Source organism: Haliotis rufescens, unplaced genomic scaffold (genome assembly GCF_023055435.1).
Source record: "Haliotis rufescens isolate VD_foot unplaced genomic scaffold, xgHalRufe1.0.p SCAF_16, whole genome shotgun sequence".
Taxonomy (NCBI): domain Eukaryota; kingdom Metazoa; phylum Mollusca; class Gastropoda; order Lepetellida; family Haliotidae; genus Haliotis; species Haliotis rufescens.
Window position 1 is genome coordinate 13,891,773 of NW_025963846.1, and position 17,807 is coordinate 13,909,579.

Consider the following 17,807-nt stretch of genomic DNA (forward strand, 5'->3'; position numbering starts at 1 on the left):
GGAAGTTGTTCACCCATTTCCGCCACCAGGAGCTCTGTACACGCCGTATATGCAGAATCAACATCATCGTTGTGGAGGGAATGTTCCATCATGTCAATTGCGTTGGAGACTTTATTGAAGGTACTGGCATCATTGAAGAAGTCGCCTGGTATGGATCTGGTATCATGTCGAGTCTCTGGTTACGTCGTTATGGATCTCAACTGCATCAACTTCTGCTTCAATCTTAATAGACCACTCAAGCACACTGTGATCTGGCATTTTACTACTGGCTTGGATATTGAACTCACTTACTAAAGAGGAGAGGAGATAGAGATGGACTTTAAAGTCAGAGCAGAACATCAGCTGCTCATGGGAATAATTACATAGTCCACAACAGACTTCCCGCGATAAGAGACGTGTGTATAATATTGTGTTCGAATTCTTCCATTTAATAAGCACATGTTCGCTGTAGTTAGAAAGTCAATCAGGACATCACCATGTCCGTTCTCCACTTCATCAATGACGTCACGTGGAGTGACGTGGTCAACATCCGAAATAAAGTCCGAGCATTAAAATCCCCATTCAGGTAAGTACGGCCGAGATTCTGGTAGGCACAGATTTGACTGTAGAGCCCAAGCATGAACTTTTCCGCGTCATATGGCCGTGTTGATTCGGAAGGGGGTATGTAACACACACAGACACAGAACACACAAGACGAAGATTTAGATTCAAGCTTCAGCCATAAAAATCTTCCATAGATAAACGTGGCAAACATATCAGCCAATAAAAACAGTTGTTTAAGCACGTGTTGGACAGCGCACGTGAAAACCCAAACTAAGTAAGTAAGTTGTCACGGCTGCGGTGGTAGCTATAGGCCACGCCTATAATTTGTTTTGTTTTGGAAGACAATGACGGAGCGTGGGATTTCAGCACTTTTACTTGGATATTCAAATTCTTTTTATACAATGTTATGACTTGTTTTTTTCTCTCTCTCTCTCTTTCTCGAAAATTTACTAAATGTGTCTTGGAAAATTGATATTCGCAACAAAGTCGGAATCATTTTTTCACTTAACTTGTTCTGATCGCATGCCATCACGTAGGATCACTTCTGATCTCATGCCATCACATAGGATCACTTCTGATCACATGCCATCATATAGGATCACTTCTGATCACATGTCATCACGTAGCTAGGATCACTTCTGATCACATATCATCACATTGGATCACTTCTGATCACATATCATCACATTGGATCACTTCTGATCACATGCCATCACATAGGATCACTTCTGATCACGTTACCACATAGGCTCACTTCTGATCACATAGGATCACTTCTGATCACATGTCATCACGTAGCTAGGATCACTTCTGATCACATATCATCACATTGGATCACTTCTGATCACATATCATCACATTGGATCACTTCTGATCACATGCCATCACATAGGATCACTTCTGATCACGTTACCACATAGGCTCACTTCTGATCACATAGGATCACTTCTGATCGCATGTCATCACGTAGGATCACTTCTGATCACATGTCATCACGTAAGATCAGGTATGATCACATGCAATCCCCAAAGGTCACATATAATCGCCTCATCTAATATAACATGTAGTTACATATCTCCCAAGGTCACACATCATCTGCTAAGATCACATGTGATCAAATATCATCTAACGTCACATGTGATCCCATGTCATCACCTAACATTTCTGAATGTCCGCCCCACCCCCGGGTATCGGGGCTCGTTGAATCGATAATGTTTTACATAATGACCTACAGTTGCATTAGCTTTGGTTTTTGTACACGCACGTTCAGAAAGACCGGTGGATTTCAATCTCACAATCATCTGCAACAACAATAGCGTGGCGTCATGGTTTAATCATCGCAATGCAGTACATTCGTTGTTGTAGCATGACCTCAGAATCCCTTGCATGACTTGAATACGAAATGGGACACACTGTACACGACACCCGCGGCTGGACAAATGTAGGCAGTAGTGGGGCTTTGTCTGAATTTGTTTTTGTCCAAGAATTGTTTTGGAAAGAGTAATTATGCTTTAATTCAGACTGTTGGAAAAGAGACCGTGTCTGCCACAAGAATTACATTGTTTGACGGAATCACATGTTTTACAATGTTATATTCATAAGCAAAGTTGGTGGACTTGACACCGAGATATCTTTCATTAAAAATTAGCATTACTTACGAAAGTTAGGCTTACCGAAACCCTGGGTTCGATTCCCAACATGGGTACAATGTGTGAAGCCCATTTATTGTGTCCCCCGCCGTGATATTGATGGAATATTTCTAAAAGCGGCGTAAAACTATACACACGCACTCATAAAATTGGAGCAGAGGCAATCAAATCTGTTTTGCCTGATGCGCAGTGACCCATAACGAACAAGTGACGTTGCCAAAATAAACGTACAGTTAAATTAAAGGTTGCGCCTGAGCTATGAATGCACGCTATAGGGCCCCCACATTCTGACAGCCCTGGTTATTATGCTATCTCAACAGGCGTATATAATGATTGTGTATCTGTTTAATTAAAGTACAGAGAACAGGTAGCACGACCTTCAAATGTCCACTGACCTAAAGTAGAGCAGCTGAGGTTGTTCGCGCTGCTTTGACACAACTTTATATTCAGAGCAGACCCGAACTTTGTTTACACCCATTCCGGGATACTCGGCATGTGATATTACCTTTCACGCATGCCATAAAACAATTATCGTGTCGGTGTTTTTTCAGTCCGCGTTCAACCTCAATACTCCAACTTGGAAGAAGAAACCACGCCGAAGACCCGGGTTTGATTCCCGACATGGGTACAATGTGTGAAGCCCATTCCTGGTGTCCTCCGCCGTGATATTGCTGGAATATTGTGAAAAGCGGCGTAAAACCATACTCACTCACCATGGATTCCAGTGAAAATTTTTGGAAACAGTTGTGGTCTTCTTCCGGCATCTGCAACCTCGAGGAACCAGGGGTATGGGGTTACAATAGTAATGTATATGACAAAATAAAGTCACCATTGTGTTTCATTACACCCGATTGCCTAAAAAAGGGTAATTAAAAACTCCAAATCTAATACGACGCCAGGGCCTGATGGTATTCGAAACAGGCTTTGGAAACTGTTTCCATGTGTCCAAACACCATTACTTCACTTTTTAAATTCTCTTGAGGATGCAGGGGATGTTCCGCCTTGGTTGTGTAAAATCCAAAAAAACGTCTTCCGAAGAATGGTGATTTACCTGACCCTAAAAACTTCACTTGTCTGAATACACAGTACGAAATATCAACAGGGTATCAGGGTATTCTTCATACTGCGCTTCCAATGACACTATTTTCATGGAGCCAGAAGGGATGTTGGGGTTGCAAGGATCAACTGCTAGTTCAGAAAATGATCCTTGAAGAGGCTAAAACTTACCACCGTATTGGATAGACTACAGAAACGTGTATGATTCTGTACCTCACGAATGGAATGTCACTGGAATGTATTGACCTCCCCGAGCGACTACTTCTTTTACCCAAGTCTTTAATGAATTGCTGGTCAACTCAACTTGAGACGTATTCGCACTGGTAGGTGGTGACTTCGGAACCCATTTCTATTAGAAGAGAAATATTTCAAGGCGATTCTTTTAGCCCTTTGCTTTTCTGTTGGTCACGAAATCCTTTAAGCTTTTTGCATAGCAAAGAGGAAGGTTATCATCCTGAGCTTCCTCAGCACAGATCCCAAACAACCCTTACTCATCTCCTTTACATGGATGACCCTGAACTAATTGCCAATGGAGGATCCACACTCAAACAACAGATTTTCCTTGTCGAGTCCTTTTCTAATGATATAGGCATGTCCTTCGGACTCGACAAACGCAACATTCTTCATATGAAAAGTGGCAAGGTAGAAGAGGGAGGATCAGTTGAGGGAGGAAGGTGACCATCTGATGGGAGGTCAGGCCTACACGTACTTAGGGATGCAGATTAGGGACAAATTCTAGAATGCCCATATCAAGGAAAAACTTCAGGCAGAGTACAAATGAAGACTTAAAATAATCTGGAGTTCCGAGCTGAACGCTCGCAATAATGAGTGTGTGGGTTAAAGTTTTGCGTCACATCGGCAATATTTCAGCCATATCGTGACGAGTCGCAATAAAGTTAAAGCCACAAATTCACTCTCCAAAAAAGAAACGCACTGGTAGATTTTTAGTTAATTTATTGAACCTAATAAAGTTGATACATTTGATTTAATATTTTAGATACAAATATGAAATTTTGGCGCTCGTTAGTCACATGTTGTCGTTGTAAAAAGGCATTGAAAACTGTTCATTGTCATGTCACATAAGGCCACAAGTTATGGCTGAACTCAGTACCTCGTGTGACCGCCCCGGGCAGCAATCACGGCTCTGCATCTCCTCGGCATTGACTGGATTAGTGAACGAATTCTGTCCTGCGGAATTCTGCGGCTTTCTGCTTGTAAAGCGTTGGCCAGTTGAGGGACTGTTCTGACGCTGACGTACACGTCGATCGCGTTCATCCCAGAGGTGTTCGATTGGGTTGAGATCTGGAGATCTCGACGGCCTGGGTAAATCGTTGATGTTGGCATTATGAAGGGAGTCTACCGTGATACGAGCTGTGTGCGGTGGAGCGTTGTCCTATTGAAACAGCTAACTCTGGTGGTCAATGATTGGAAGAAGGTGAGGTTGAAGAATTTGATTCATGTAGCGATTTGCTGTCAAATTACCCTGAACCACAACCAAGTCAGATCTCGTGGTGTAGGATAAGCCACCCAACACCATGACGCTACCGCTACCGATATTGTCGAAATCACGTACACAATGTGGGGAAAACGCTCATTTCGACGACGATAAACACGTTGTCCTCCATCTCGCCGGTGAAGAAGAAATCGTGAATTATTGCTGAACCAAACTCATCTCCAGTTTCTTTAATTCCAAGGCTGTAAGGTATGGCACCTTATGGCACGATGGATCTGTTGCAAAACAGGGACAATAACTGGTCTTCTGGGTCGGATTTCAGCCTCGCGAAGGTGGTTCCTGACAGTCTGGTCCGATATCCTCCTCAAACCAGGGATGCGTCCTGCAGTCTCCGTAGCTGTGACATTGCGATGACGTAGGTGGAACAGTCGAATGTAGCGATCCTGTGCAGGGGTGGTAACTCTTGGTCGGCCGGTTCTCGAACGGTTTGCAGTGGAAATGAACTGTTTGTATCGGTCACAAAAGCGGCAAATGGTGCTGTGGTGGACGTTGAAGTGACGAGCAACAGAAGACCGCGATTCCCCTCTTTGAATACATCCTATGGCGATGTTCCGATCTGCAGCGCTGCGTCTCGCCATTTTCGAACTTGAACAATGTTGACAATTGAATGACAATTGAATGACCTGTGCGTTTCTTTTTTTTTTTTGAAGAGTGTATTTATGCTGTACCCGTCCTTTCATATTCTTTTGGTGTTGCTGACTGGACGAAACAAGAAATTCAGGGTATTGACACTCTCACACGAAGAATCATGTCAGACAATATATCCCACCACCCTCGCTCTTCCCTCAATCGTTTATATACTGAACCGCAAAAGAAACGTCACCATGTATAGATTATGAGAAACCTTATTTGTGCAAACACTGTAAACATACTTTGAGAAAGTAAAACTTGGTGAAACTTAGCAAAACTGATCATCAAGGTTGAAATTAAAGTCTCAGATGTTCTTAAAGTGAAACACAAGAGAAACACACTGAGAAAATGGCATCACAAGTCAGTATCTCGTGTGTCCGCCATGTGCATTGGTTACTGGCGTGCAACGTCAATACATGGAATGGATGAGGCGGTTGATGAGGGACACAGGTACTTGAGCCCACACTCCGAGGAACGCCTGACGCAGTTCAGCTGCAGTTGTCGGCCTTGGGCGGACGTTCAGCCGTCTTTGAATCTCGTCCCACAGGTGCTCAATGGGACTTAAATCCGGACTGAGGGCAGGCCACTGTATGGTTCTGATGCCATTTTGCTGGAGGAAGCTCTTGTTGCTCTCGTAGTCTGGGCACGGGCGTTATCATGCTGAAACTCGTGGATGCGGCGACGTGCCAAATGAGGTATGGCGTGTGGTCTCAAGGATTGATCAATGTACCGAGCTGCTGTGACACCATTGCCTCTCCCTGGACTGATGTTCTGGCAGACCACAGGGCCGACACTCTGTGCAAGACCAATTCCACCCCACACCATGATGCTCGGACCACCCCACGCGTCTCTCTCAACAACACAAGTATCCGAATAGCGTTCCCAACGGCGTCGCCAGACTCTCACTCTGCCATCTGCTGTTGAGATACAGTAACGGCTCTCGTCTAAAAAGAGGATTCTTCTCCACTGCTGGTGGCGCCAATGTTGGTGCTGTGTTGCCCACTGAAGACGGCCCCGGCGATGACGTGATGTCAGAATGGGTCCTCGGTGTGGCATGTAACAGTGGAGGTGTCTGCTCGTCAATCGTCGACGCACGGTGTCCGCACTAATGTGTCGCTGGTGTGTCCCTATGGTCTGTCGAGCAGTTTCCGCAGCATTTCAATTTGCACGGAACTCACGTGCATCAAGTTACCATGGCCTTTGCCGTGATACGTTTGGGAGATCGGTTTTATTGTCATCTGCTGTTTTAGTGTCAGTAGGTGCTGGTCCACAGAACGGACATCTTCCCAAGGCAAGGGAGTTAACTGACTGTAAAAGTCCAGTTTCCACCCTTGCCGAACTAGGCTAAAATTTCTGGTCTCGATCGTAGTGCCACCAGTGGCGATTACGAGTTATGTCCCTGTTTTTCCCCTCCTATTGACCAACCAGATTCCAACTATCATATTACTTGCATTTTTGTCATACAAAAAGGCCCAGTCAAGGCGATCTAATCGATGACCAAGTTCTATATCGTAATAAAACGGGTCTTACCTCGCGAAGTGCATCAAATCACGTGAGCACCTTGATTAAACACGTGAAAAGATTTGGAAAATGTCTGTCGATGCCCAGTCGACGGTACACATCCTTTGCAAATCGTGCAGTCGACCGAAATCTACACGTCGATTTCTGTGCGCGATTTTGATTGGACTATGCATAGACTCGTTAACCCAGCCAAAATATAATTCCATAATCCATGCCTAGTTCAGCAAGGGTGGAAGCTGGACTTTTACAGTCAGTCAACTCCCTTGCCACGGGAAGATGCTGAACGGAGAGAACCACTAGGTTTATGTTAACTGATAAGATGTCGCAAATGAGGGCAGGTGTTGTCGTCGATACAGTGATGGGCGAGAAGCAGAATTTTTAATTGTATCCGTTGTTTGATAGGCAGCTTGTTGGTGATTTTGAGGACAGGCGAATTGTGGTCTGTTCGGCGAGTACGAGTGACATCCTACACTGTAAACCATGTACTAGTATTTAGATCCCAAACACAAAGTTAAACACGTTCCTTGTCTCACTATTTTGACATGTTTAGGTCTAAACATGTTTAGGATTGTGTTTTAGGGTTCTAAATTTGGGAAAAAACTTGTATATCCCCCTTGAAATTAAGTGTAGGTACTTCGAAGGAAAGGGCGCTTTCTGTTTTTTAGCGTTTCAGGGGGATACAGTAATGGTGTGTGTGTGTGTGTGTGTGTGTGTGTGTGTGTGTGTGGGGGGGGGGGGGGGGGGGGGGGGGGGGGGGGTAGGTGGGTTGGGGAGGGGGAGGTAAAAGCTACTTGTAGCCTTATGAATGTATTAACAATTTGGGGAGGGGGTAACTGTAAACGGTTAAGGGCCTAGCGTATTAATCAGATATACTTTCATTGTAAGCTTCCTATATGAGAGAAATACCATTAGGCGTACAGCAGCAACCAATTTAAGAACACCTAAATTTCAAACCTTGGCGGGATACGAAGCTGCAATCTCTTGTTTTGTAGCCTTTCACGCTAACACCAGTGCCACGGTGACTGCTGCCCCCACAAGGGTTAATTTCCAAGACACCATTCATCGTGATTTGTCTATTTGTACGTTTTTAGTTTGTTGTAAGTTCTGGTGATATACTAGTATGTGGTATGCATGTGCCTGTGAATCACCATGCGCATCTAATTTCAATATATATTATACGTACATCTTAACCGTATTTTACTTAAATGCATAAATTATATGCACGTTTTTGAAATAGGTTTCAATGTTAAAAGTGTTTAAATTGTAAACAGATTTAAACGTGTTTTGATTTTAAACATGTTTAGATTATGGGGATGGTGTGTTTAGGTGGTGTTTAGGCTGAGAGGCGATAGCTCATTTCATGTGTTTAGACTCTATACGTGTTTAAATAGAAAACAGGAGTTGACTCATGACAAACCAAATGGAGCCTAATCCTTTTAGAAGCTGACAAATGATTGGCTACCCTGTATCCTTCATTTAGATTGGACGGCCAAATGTTAGAGGCTGTCAGAACTTCACTCAGAGAAGTATCCTGAGATTATTTAGCCTGATCGTATGCACACACAAATATTTCTGTACAAACGAAATGCTGGATGTTCGACTCGTTCATTCAGAGAAGTAAAACACATTGTATATACCTTGAAAAAGTGAGCGTCTCACAAATATCACAAGCAACCTACAGTGCCTACAAATGAAGGACAGCGCTTGTGTAGTCTTGTGTCTGTACTTGTTGAAATATGTCACAAAGGCAGTCCCTCCCATCATGCTTCATGCCTATCACACCCGACCACAGTTAGTGTACACAGAGGCCTTGAACACTTTGCAAAAATATATGTTTTTGATTTGGATGAGACTCCAAAAATATAGAGGCAGCCTTAGAAAATCGTTTTAATAAGACTAGTCCTGAAGACTAGTGAAAACCTAATCTCGCTTATCCTCACAGCTTGAAGCTAGTCCTTGAACAGCAGCATTGAAGCACTGGAAACTGGTTTGGAAATATAACCCCCAAATACTACTACTCAAAGATGAATACCACCATCAGATTTTCACCTGTCCTCAGCATAATTAACTAGTCTCGGGCTTGTGGACTAGAGTGAATATCGGTGGCTTTAAATGTTGTATTTATTCCCTTTGGAAAGTTGATTTTGTGGGATATTATACTTGCATATCTGCCCCTCCTTGATCTTGAACTGTTCCCTGAGAGTAAATATGTAAAATGCGTCATTCATAACAAGTTTGAGGAGGGGAGCGGGGTCGCCTTGTCGTTGGCTTCCTCGGACATATTGTTCCTTAGCCAATTCAAGCACACAACAATAATATCCCACCAGTCAAGTGCGAGCATTATATAGCTTCCCTCATGCGCGTCTTAAAATTCACAACTGAAATACGTCATTGCCGTGTCGCCAAAGGTCATTACTGTGAGCTGACTGGTTTTCCGAGAACGACCGAGGGCGAAATCGGAACCACCCGGACTCTTAGCTTGCATAAGTTCCGAGTGAATCAGTCGGTAAACAGCGATACCCGTTCAAGGTGTTTCTTGCCACAGGTCTGCATGAGGCTAGCCGTGATAAGGTAAGGCGTTGTTCATAATGTGTAACTCTCTACGTTATATTTTTTTTAAATCATGAAACTTTTATCACGGGGGTGACACACTATTCATGTCTGTTAAAGATCTGAACTCTGAATAGAGATTATATGTGTTGAAAAAGATGCCCCTTTTATACATGTCAAGTTGTGTTGCTCGGGACCGTGTGTGTGTGTTGTACGATTTCCTGTCGGCAAATGTCAGAGGACTCACTGCCAATTTCATCTAAGCGAGACTAAGCGGATTAAATTAGACATAATCACTTTTAAATGTCAGCGTTCGTTACCGTGTACAGATCAGGCCTCCCCATGTTCAATCTAGCACCCCATGTAACGATGCGCGATGCAAGACCCAAATCACAGGTCCATCATAGGTATGTGATCAACATTTCGATTTGTAATAACTAGCTCCACACCTTAGACACTATTAAACAGAACCGATCAAATGTCAAACATTTTCGACGAAATTGACGTTCTTCGTAAGACTATTTCTGGTGAAATTATATCTTTATAGGTTAACACTTATTACCGCATGATATCTGCCTGTTTGTCTGTATTTTAGGTGGTTAATTTTCGTGTTTATTTGAATATGCGTTCATCGCCCTGTCTGTTGGTTTGATTGTCTGTTGTTTTGCGCCGCACTCAGCAATATTTCAGCTATATGACGGCGGTCTGTAAATTATCGAGTCTGGACCAGACAATCCAGTGATCTATATCATGAGCATCGATCCACGTGATTGGGATCGATGATATGCTTCAACCAAGTCAGCGAGCGTTCTTATCCCTGTGTGGTTTAAAGAAATGTCTAAAATATTAACACCTTTGAAATTATTCATAATGTATATAACTACTAAAAAATATGGAGTGAAGAAATTGGCGGTTTTAAGTTTACAAGAAAAGGTGGGATATGTTAACGCAGATTTAACAGTTGTGTACTCTACGCCCATTTTGATTTGAGTCTATATATACCTCTCAGCCTTGTCATCGTAACCAACCAAGTTTCTGCCCAGGTGAACGCTCTTTGTATCTATTGTAAGGGGATCTGCCTGACGGGTATGATAGTGACTGGGTAACAAAAACACATTCTGCTGCGTCCCCTGTGCATAGGGACAGGCGATATACTAGGTCACAATATTCAATGACCGTGAAACCCGATTCGCTCTGCTTCTTCCGATTCGCCCTGAACACGGTTTGTCCGCACAATAGCCGTGATATCTGGTTTCACCAAACTTATACACGTCTGAGACTTGCATCACTTCGGATTTTCCTCCCACATCCGACGCTTCGATTTAAGTGAAACACTTCTTAAAGCGGCGCCAAACCAAAGTGACTCACTCACTCTGATATCACGCAGGAAAGGCGGTGGAGCTGTTGTCCGGGAGACTGTATGAGGACATTTTACCTTTGCAGTGGAATTGTAAACGCCATAGCACGTGGTATTACAATTGAATTAGTATTGCGGCAATGTGATGAGTCATTCCATTTGTGTCGTGTCTCTTGTATTATGTAGAGACTAGCCTACTCGTACAAGCTACAAGGAATCACGGTTTGTTGGTTAGTTGGTTTGATGTTTAACGCCGCACTCAAAAATATTCCAGCTATATGACGGCGGTCTGTAAATAATCGAGTCTGGACCAGACAGTCCAGTGATAGAAACATGAGCATCGATCCACGCAATTGGGATCGATAACATGTATCAACCAAGTCAGCGAGCCCGACCACCCGATCGCGTTAGTCACCTTTTACGGCAAGCATGGGTTGTTGAAGACCTATACTACCCCGGAATTTTCACGGGTAGGAATCACGGACTACATGTGAGCTTAATATTGTGAGCCCCGAGCGTTGCAGGGGGACTTTCAACATTAACCCACGAGGGACGGATGATTCGTAAAATGTTCCGTAATCCCTCAGGTGGTTAGTCTATTCATTATATATACCTACAGCCTTTTTTTATTGGGAAATTAAAAAAGGTGGATTTCCGAACCACAAGTGGTGGTATTAGCTCAGTCGGTCTATTGCTGGAACGTCACACAACCGACACTGTGACCAAGGGTTGACGTCACCTTTACATATTGTTGATATGACGTCACGTATTTACGTTGGATTCTTCTCAAACAATGGTTGGTTGGTTGGTTTGTTGTTTAACGCCGCACTCAGCAATATTCCAGCTATATGACGGCGGTCTGTAAACAATCGAGTCTGGACCAGACAATCCAGTGATTGATATCATGAGCATCGATCCACGCAATTGGGATCGATGACATGCATCAACCAAGTCAGCGAGCCTGACCACCCGATCCCATTAGTAGCCTTTTACGACAAGCATAGTCACCTTTTACGGCAAGCATGGGTTGTTGAAGACCTATTCTACCCCGGAATCTTCACGGGTCCTCAAACAATGAAAACAATTTATCAATTGGGGTGAATAATCCAATGAGCATGAATCAGAAGTTATAATGCTCATAACTACTGTTGCACCGATATCCTTGGACCTGAGGGACGGTGGTGTCGCTCTGTGGCTAATGCGTTCACACGTCATGTCGAAAGCCCGGGTTCGTTTCCCCATATGGGTACAATGTGTGAAGCCCATTTATGGTGTACCCCTTGATATTGCCTAAAGCGGTGTAAAACCATACTCACTCACTCCGTGGCCCTGTATAAAATATTGGACATTATTTATAAGAAGTTGTTCTTATATCTATAATATTGATAGTGAAGGGCGACAATAACGTTGACGATACTTAACTCGGGTCATCGACAATAGCGATGCTTATGCAGTGGTTCTCGCGTTTGTGTGAGTGAGTTGGGTTTAATGCCGCTTTAAATATTCCAGTCATATCACTGCGTGTCAGCTTAATGTGAGAGGAAGCTCTAAGTGATGGTGGTCGCAGACGTTTACCACTTAAGTAAAAAATACATCGAGCACGGGTATGGTGCTTACAAACCTACAAATTATAATCGGGCGAACGGGATTTGAACCCACAATCATCGGTTTCTGGCGTACATAAGGCACGCAACTCTGCACAGCGAGTTGCGGCACCTTAGACGACTGGGCCACCCGTGTTTCCTCTAGCGTTTGATACGGGCAGGTATCAAAAAGTGCTCGTTTGGATTTTGCTCAGAGCCATTCGCGAATTCCTTCCTATTAGGACAATGTAGTCTAAATAACTGCCTTTGAAAGGTTGATCACGTGACATGACAATGTACATACATGACTAGTTTGTACGTTGCTACAGATGGTATATTCTTCAGTAATATGACTGAGCTTGGTATTAGCCGCCGTAAGCAATATTTAAGTTATGCTGCGGTTGGACAAGCAAGAAGTGGCCTCTAACGCATCGAAACAAAAAGCGTTAAGTTCCCACGACCTTGGATGACCTACTTATTGGACGATAGGGAATGTGAATATGTATGCACTTCGGAAGTACTTGTGTAGGGCGAGCTCCTACAAGGCAAGAGAACATCTCACACATTCCGTTGGTTTGTGTAGCGTCATTTCGCTTGTTTAGAGTTCAAATACATGTGGACGGATTCAGTTAAGTACACTTTCAATGTCGCATGTTATAACATTCCCATAAGTTACCACATTTGTATATATGGAAAATCTCACCCAAGTGTCTTTTGATATCAAATATATCAACACGAGTCGATGCAAGTTTTAAGCCTTTATCGACGAGTGTTGATATATTTGATATCAAAAGACACAAGGGTGAGATTTTATTTATCATCCAGCATCATTCTTCAAACTTTTTCAGTTTTTAGACAGTGATAAGCAGTGTCTTTAGTGTAAAAAGTACTGCTAATAGCTTCAGTAGCAGAGCCATTAGTGATGTCATTTGATTGTGACGTCAAGGTAACAATGACGTCACAATGGTCTGCAAAGCAAATATCTAAACCGCCGACTACTTAATTCCACCACTACAATATCATATAAACAGACCCGTATTTAAGCCGAGGAAATATGTTTGTGATGTGCCAGTTATGCCAGTCCCCAACTAGTATGTAATTTCATTTCCATTGTCAGCAACATAAGCCATATACAGAGTTCCAGATAAATCTTTGAGCAATTGAGTTGTTACTCTAGGGTTTCGATTTTAATTGGGTTATTACATTTTTTCATTTGGGTGACCAATATTTTTTCACTCATCTTTTTATCACTCTGTGATAAATTGTGATAAAAGTGAACATTTTAAGATTTAAAAAAAATATTATATATATACTGTTCTAAATATATACTAGGGATTACTCGGAAAGTAAATTAGCTCGTAACTGTGTCTCGGAAATTAACTCCTTTGTAGGCATGCTGAAAAAGCTTCATTGGGTATTTACGCGTGCTGTTTTTATACATATGAGTTTTTCATTTAATGCATGCGTTTCTGGACGCAAGTTAATTGAAAGTAATTGGGTTTGAAATATTTTTTGGGGTATTTTACGCAAATACGCTGCTTATCTGTAGCTCTGAATATATAACGAGAGTGAGTGAGTGTTGTTTTACACGGCTTTTAGAAAAATCTAAATTTGAGATACATACTTCACAGATTCTTCATTTTTTTTAGCTAAGTTCACTTGCCACCGTTTAATATCCAACGTATTTTAAATGATCTCCCCGCAAGTACTTTATTAAAAGAGTCCCTTGGTCAGTGTTTGCCAAATATAAAATATACTGTGAGTGAGTATGGTTTTAAGCCGCGTTTAGCAATGTCCCAGCAATATCACGACGGGGAACACCGGAAATGGGCTTTACACATTGTACCCTTGTCGGGAATCGAACCCTGTGCTTCGGCGTGACGAGCGAACACTTTAACCACTAGGCTACCGACCGCCCCGAATACGGACCACGTTTCCACAAACTACTACTTTTCGTTCCTCGTTTATAACATTATGATAATGCTACACTCTGTGCTACTGTGTATGTTGGTTATACATAAGTTGGATGTAGCGCTGGTGGAATAGCTGTTGGATTTAATCGTCGGAAACAACCGCATCTATAAAAATAGGAAATAATACTCTAAGAGCATGAACATTTAAGTCAGCTGTTGCTGTAACCTTTTTTTCAACAAGGTTTCCAGTCAGTCTCTTGTTACCAATCGAAGGTAGCGCTGATTCAGAAGATGGCATTCCCAGAGTGCCACGTCTTGAAAGGCCAGGTTTTGTATGAAGACGAGATTTTCTTCAGCTACATCTGATTAAATTCTATAATGTTTATATTTAGTCCGGCAGAATGTTGACATGACCTTGCAATTTAGGTCCGACAGTTGTTTTTGCATGATTTCATTTGTTCAGACACTACATATGAATAAACTAATGGATGCCACTTTGGCACCCTTGAGGGTTTTGAAAAAAAAAGATTTTAAAAAATTGGCCCAATTTTCATATTCGGCATCATTTTTGTAGTCAGAAAGAAACAAATAATGAACTGTGGGACCTCAAATGCAAGGTTAGCATTGAAAATTGCTTTTAGCTACTAGACTAATTCTTAACGTGTTTAGATCATGGGAATGTTGTGTTCAAGTGGTGTTTTAGGCTGTGAGACGATAATTCACTTTAAGTGTTTAGACCCCAAACGAGTTTAGATAATACTCACCCAATGTGTAATACTATTCTATTTAGGACTTAAACACATTCCTGGACATGTTTAGATCTAACATGCCTTGCATGTGTTTACATTGTAAACTTTGTTAATTGCCGTGTTTAAAAGTAAACAATAATCCTTCTTATAAATCCTTTAAATTATACTCACCCAATGTGTAATACTATTCTATTTAGGACTTAAACACATTCCTTAAACACAGCTATAAACTTGGTTTATTGCCGTGTTTCGTTTTAAAAGCAAATATAATCCTTCTTTTTCACCATTAGAAAGTCAGATCGTCCTGTCCCCACAATGTACCAGTGCTGTTGTACTTGAGCTATGAATACATGCTGTGGGGTCTCTACATTTTGACAGCCCTGTTTCTGAGGCCATGTCAACAGGCTTATACTGCGATTGTGTACCTGTTTATAAAAAGCATATATAAACACACACGAGGCACAAGCTTCAAACAAGGAGTAGTGTGTACATTGTAGAGCGACTGAGGTTTGACACAATTTTATATCCCCCCCCTATATGAATATTACCTCACACGCATGTCGTAAAACCATGGGCGCGGCGCTGTTTTATTCCATCTGTGTTCAACCTCAATACTAGTCCATGTAAAAAAAATTCCACCGTGTAGAACTGTTGTAAACTTCGGGTAGTTGACTCGTGGCCGATGCTTAGGTGAGTGAGCGGAGGTATAAGTTATGGTAGTTTAAAACTTTGACAATGTGATTTCTCTGTTTACCTCAGAAAGCAACGAAAGCAAACCTTACTGAAAGTCTCTATTTGGCAAACGGGAATTATGACGTTAACAATGATATTAGGAGATCCTTCGGACAGTGGGTTGGCCTCCTGGTTAGTGTGACAGCTGGGTAACCAGGTTTGATTCCACTCATGGGTACACTGTGTGAAGAACATTTCAAGTGTTCCCGCCATGTTATGTCTGGAATACTGCTATTAAATGGGCGAGTAAAGGCCCACCCACTCACAACAATTGCGCTGAAGGCAGTCTCGTTAAAATCATATCTTTTCCTCTCTGTCAAGGGATGTAACAAACCATCCAAATGTCGCGTCAGGTAAATGTTCAGCCAGTCAGCCAATCAGCGACGATTCTTCAAAATTCTCAGTACGCGCGAGAGTGAAGCATTCAGAGCAGCATATCTGTTTTCTGTATCTCGAAAATGAACATAACGAGCAGTTCCGAATAAAAATAAGAACGACAGCACTATTACAGTTTTCTTTACATTTTATGTTGTCATGACATCAACGCCCAAAAGGAAGGACCGTGGAAGGAATATTTGTGATTTCTGTGGTTTTTGTCTTTTTTTAAAATAGAAATGCACTAATCGAGGTGGGAAAGGAAAGAAGGTGGTGTAGAAGGTTTGTAATATCTTCCCGCAGATAGTTATCGTACCGGAGTAAATGAGATTGCTGATGCAGGGACGGGCACATTGACGAGTGTTCGCATCTCTCTCGAACAACACGTAAATATGTGTCATCATTTCTGAGATAATTGTTCACATTTGAATAAATCTTCCGCAATATCCGGATGGGTTGTGCGTCTCGGTTGACGTGAGGGAAGTCATATGCTCATAAGATTACGTGTTTACCATTAGGAAGTTTACGGGGAAGGGGCAGTACATATGTTGTCGGAGTGGTAGTTGAAGACCAACATCTAGTGTCTGAAATGAACATATTTGACAGACAAAAACAGTTGTTAATTATGAAATGCAATAAAAAGGAGCCCATATACTACAGTGATCGAGACTTGCATAATATTATAGACTTGCATGGGCTGTATGTGATATATTTGTTTCGTGGTCTTTATGACAGCATATGGTAGTACCAGAAGTTGCAGTTTATTGGGTAAAAGAAATGAATAGCATATATACGGTTGTATATTGGTGAAAAACCCTTGGTAAAAGAAGTATTGTAATATTTGTAGTAGGAGTTGTAGTAGTAGGGGTGGTGGTGAGGTAGTGAAATGGGGTCAACGTCGTAGTGGTAGTTGTTGTAGTCGTAGTGGTAGTTGTTATATGGTAGTGGTAGCAGCAGTAGTAATGGTGAAGGTGGCGGTGGTGGTACTAGTTGTAGTCTTGGTGGTGCTGGCGGTGGTAGTAGTAGTTGCAGTCGTGGTGGAAGCGGCGGTGGTGGTAGTAATAGTCGTAGTTGTAGTCGTGGTTATGGCGGCGGCCGTGGTAGTGGTAGTGGTAGTTGCAGTCGTGTTTTTGGCGGCGGTGGTAGTAGTTGTAGTCGAAGAGGTGGTTGCGGTGGCGGTAACTAAACGTTGTAAGTGTTCATCATAGCTGCGATGTCAGGGTAGACCCTGGTCGATGCAGTTGGATCCGTGAAATTCGAGACATTGACCGCGTCCATGTAACCCAGTTCGTGATAGTGAAAGCCATCCATAGTCATTAAAACGAGGCTGTTGGTTGGATCTCGAAAGACAATCTCTGTCATTCTACACATTGAACTGTTGATCCCACACATTATTGATGGCTGACACGTACCTGCGATATTCCAGCGTTTTCGAGATATTAGATATAGCTGCTCAATAGACCAACTTCCTTTGTACCATATGTACCGAGTTGTGATAAACAGCGTCGTTTAGTTGACAAGAATGCTATTTAATCATATGAGCTATTATTAATGGATATATGTTAAGCTGGTCATTGGAAGGGGTTATGACATTCGAGACCAACTCGTGTCATTCCGCGACAAGCCGAATTCTTCT

The 17,807-nt window shown here is 42.4% G+C and overlaps 1 protein-coding gene across 1 annotated transcript in view; it reads left to right on the forward strand.

Moving 5' to 3' along the window:
- The first annotated feature begins 9,327 nt into the window (after positions 1 to 9,327).
- LOC124136044 (laccase-2-like) overlaps positions 9,328 to 17,807 on the forward strand; it is a 32,288-nt gene continuing 23,808 nt past the window's right edge. Inside the window, exon 1 of the mRNA XM_046501812.2 lies at positions 9,328 to 9,483. Coding sequence (XP_046357768.2) covers positions 9,464 to 9,483 — 20 coding nt within the window. The 5' untranslated portion in view covers positions 9,328 to 9,463. The remainder of the gene's footprint in view (positions 9,484 to 17,807) is intronic.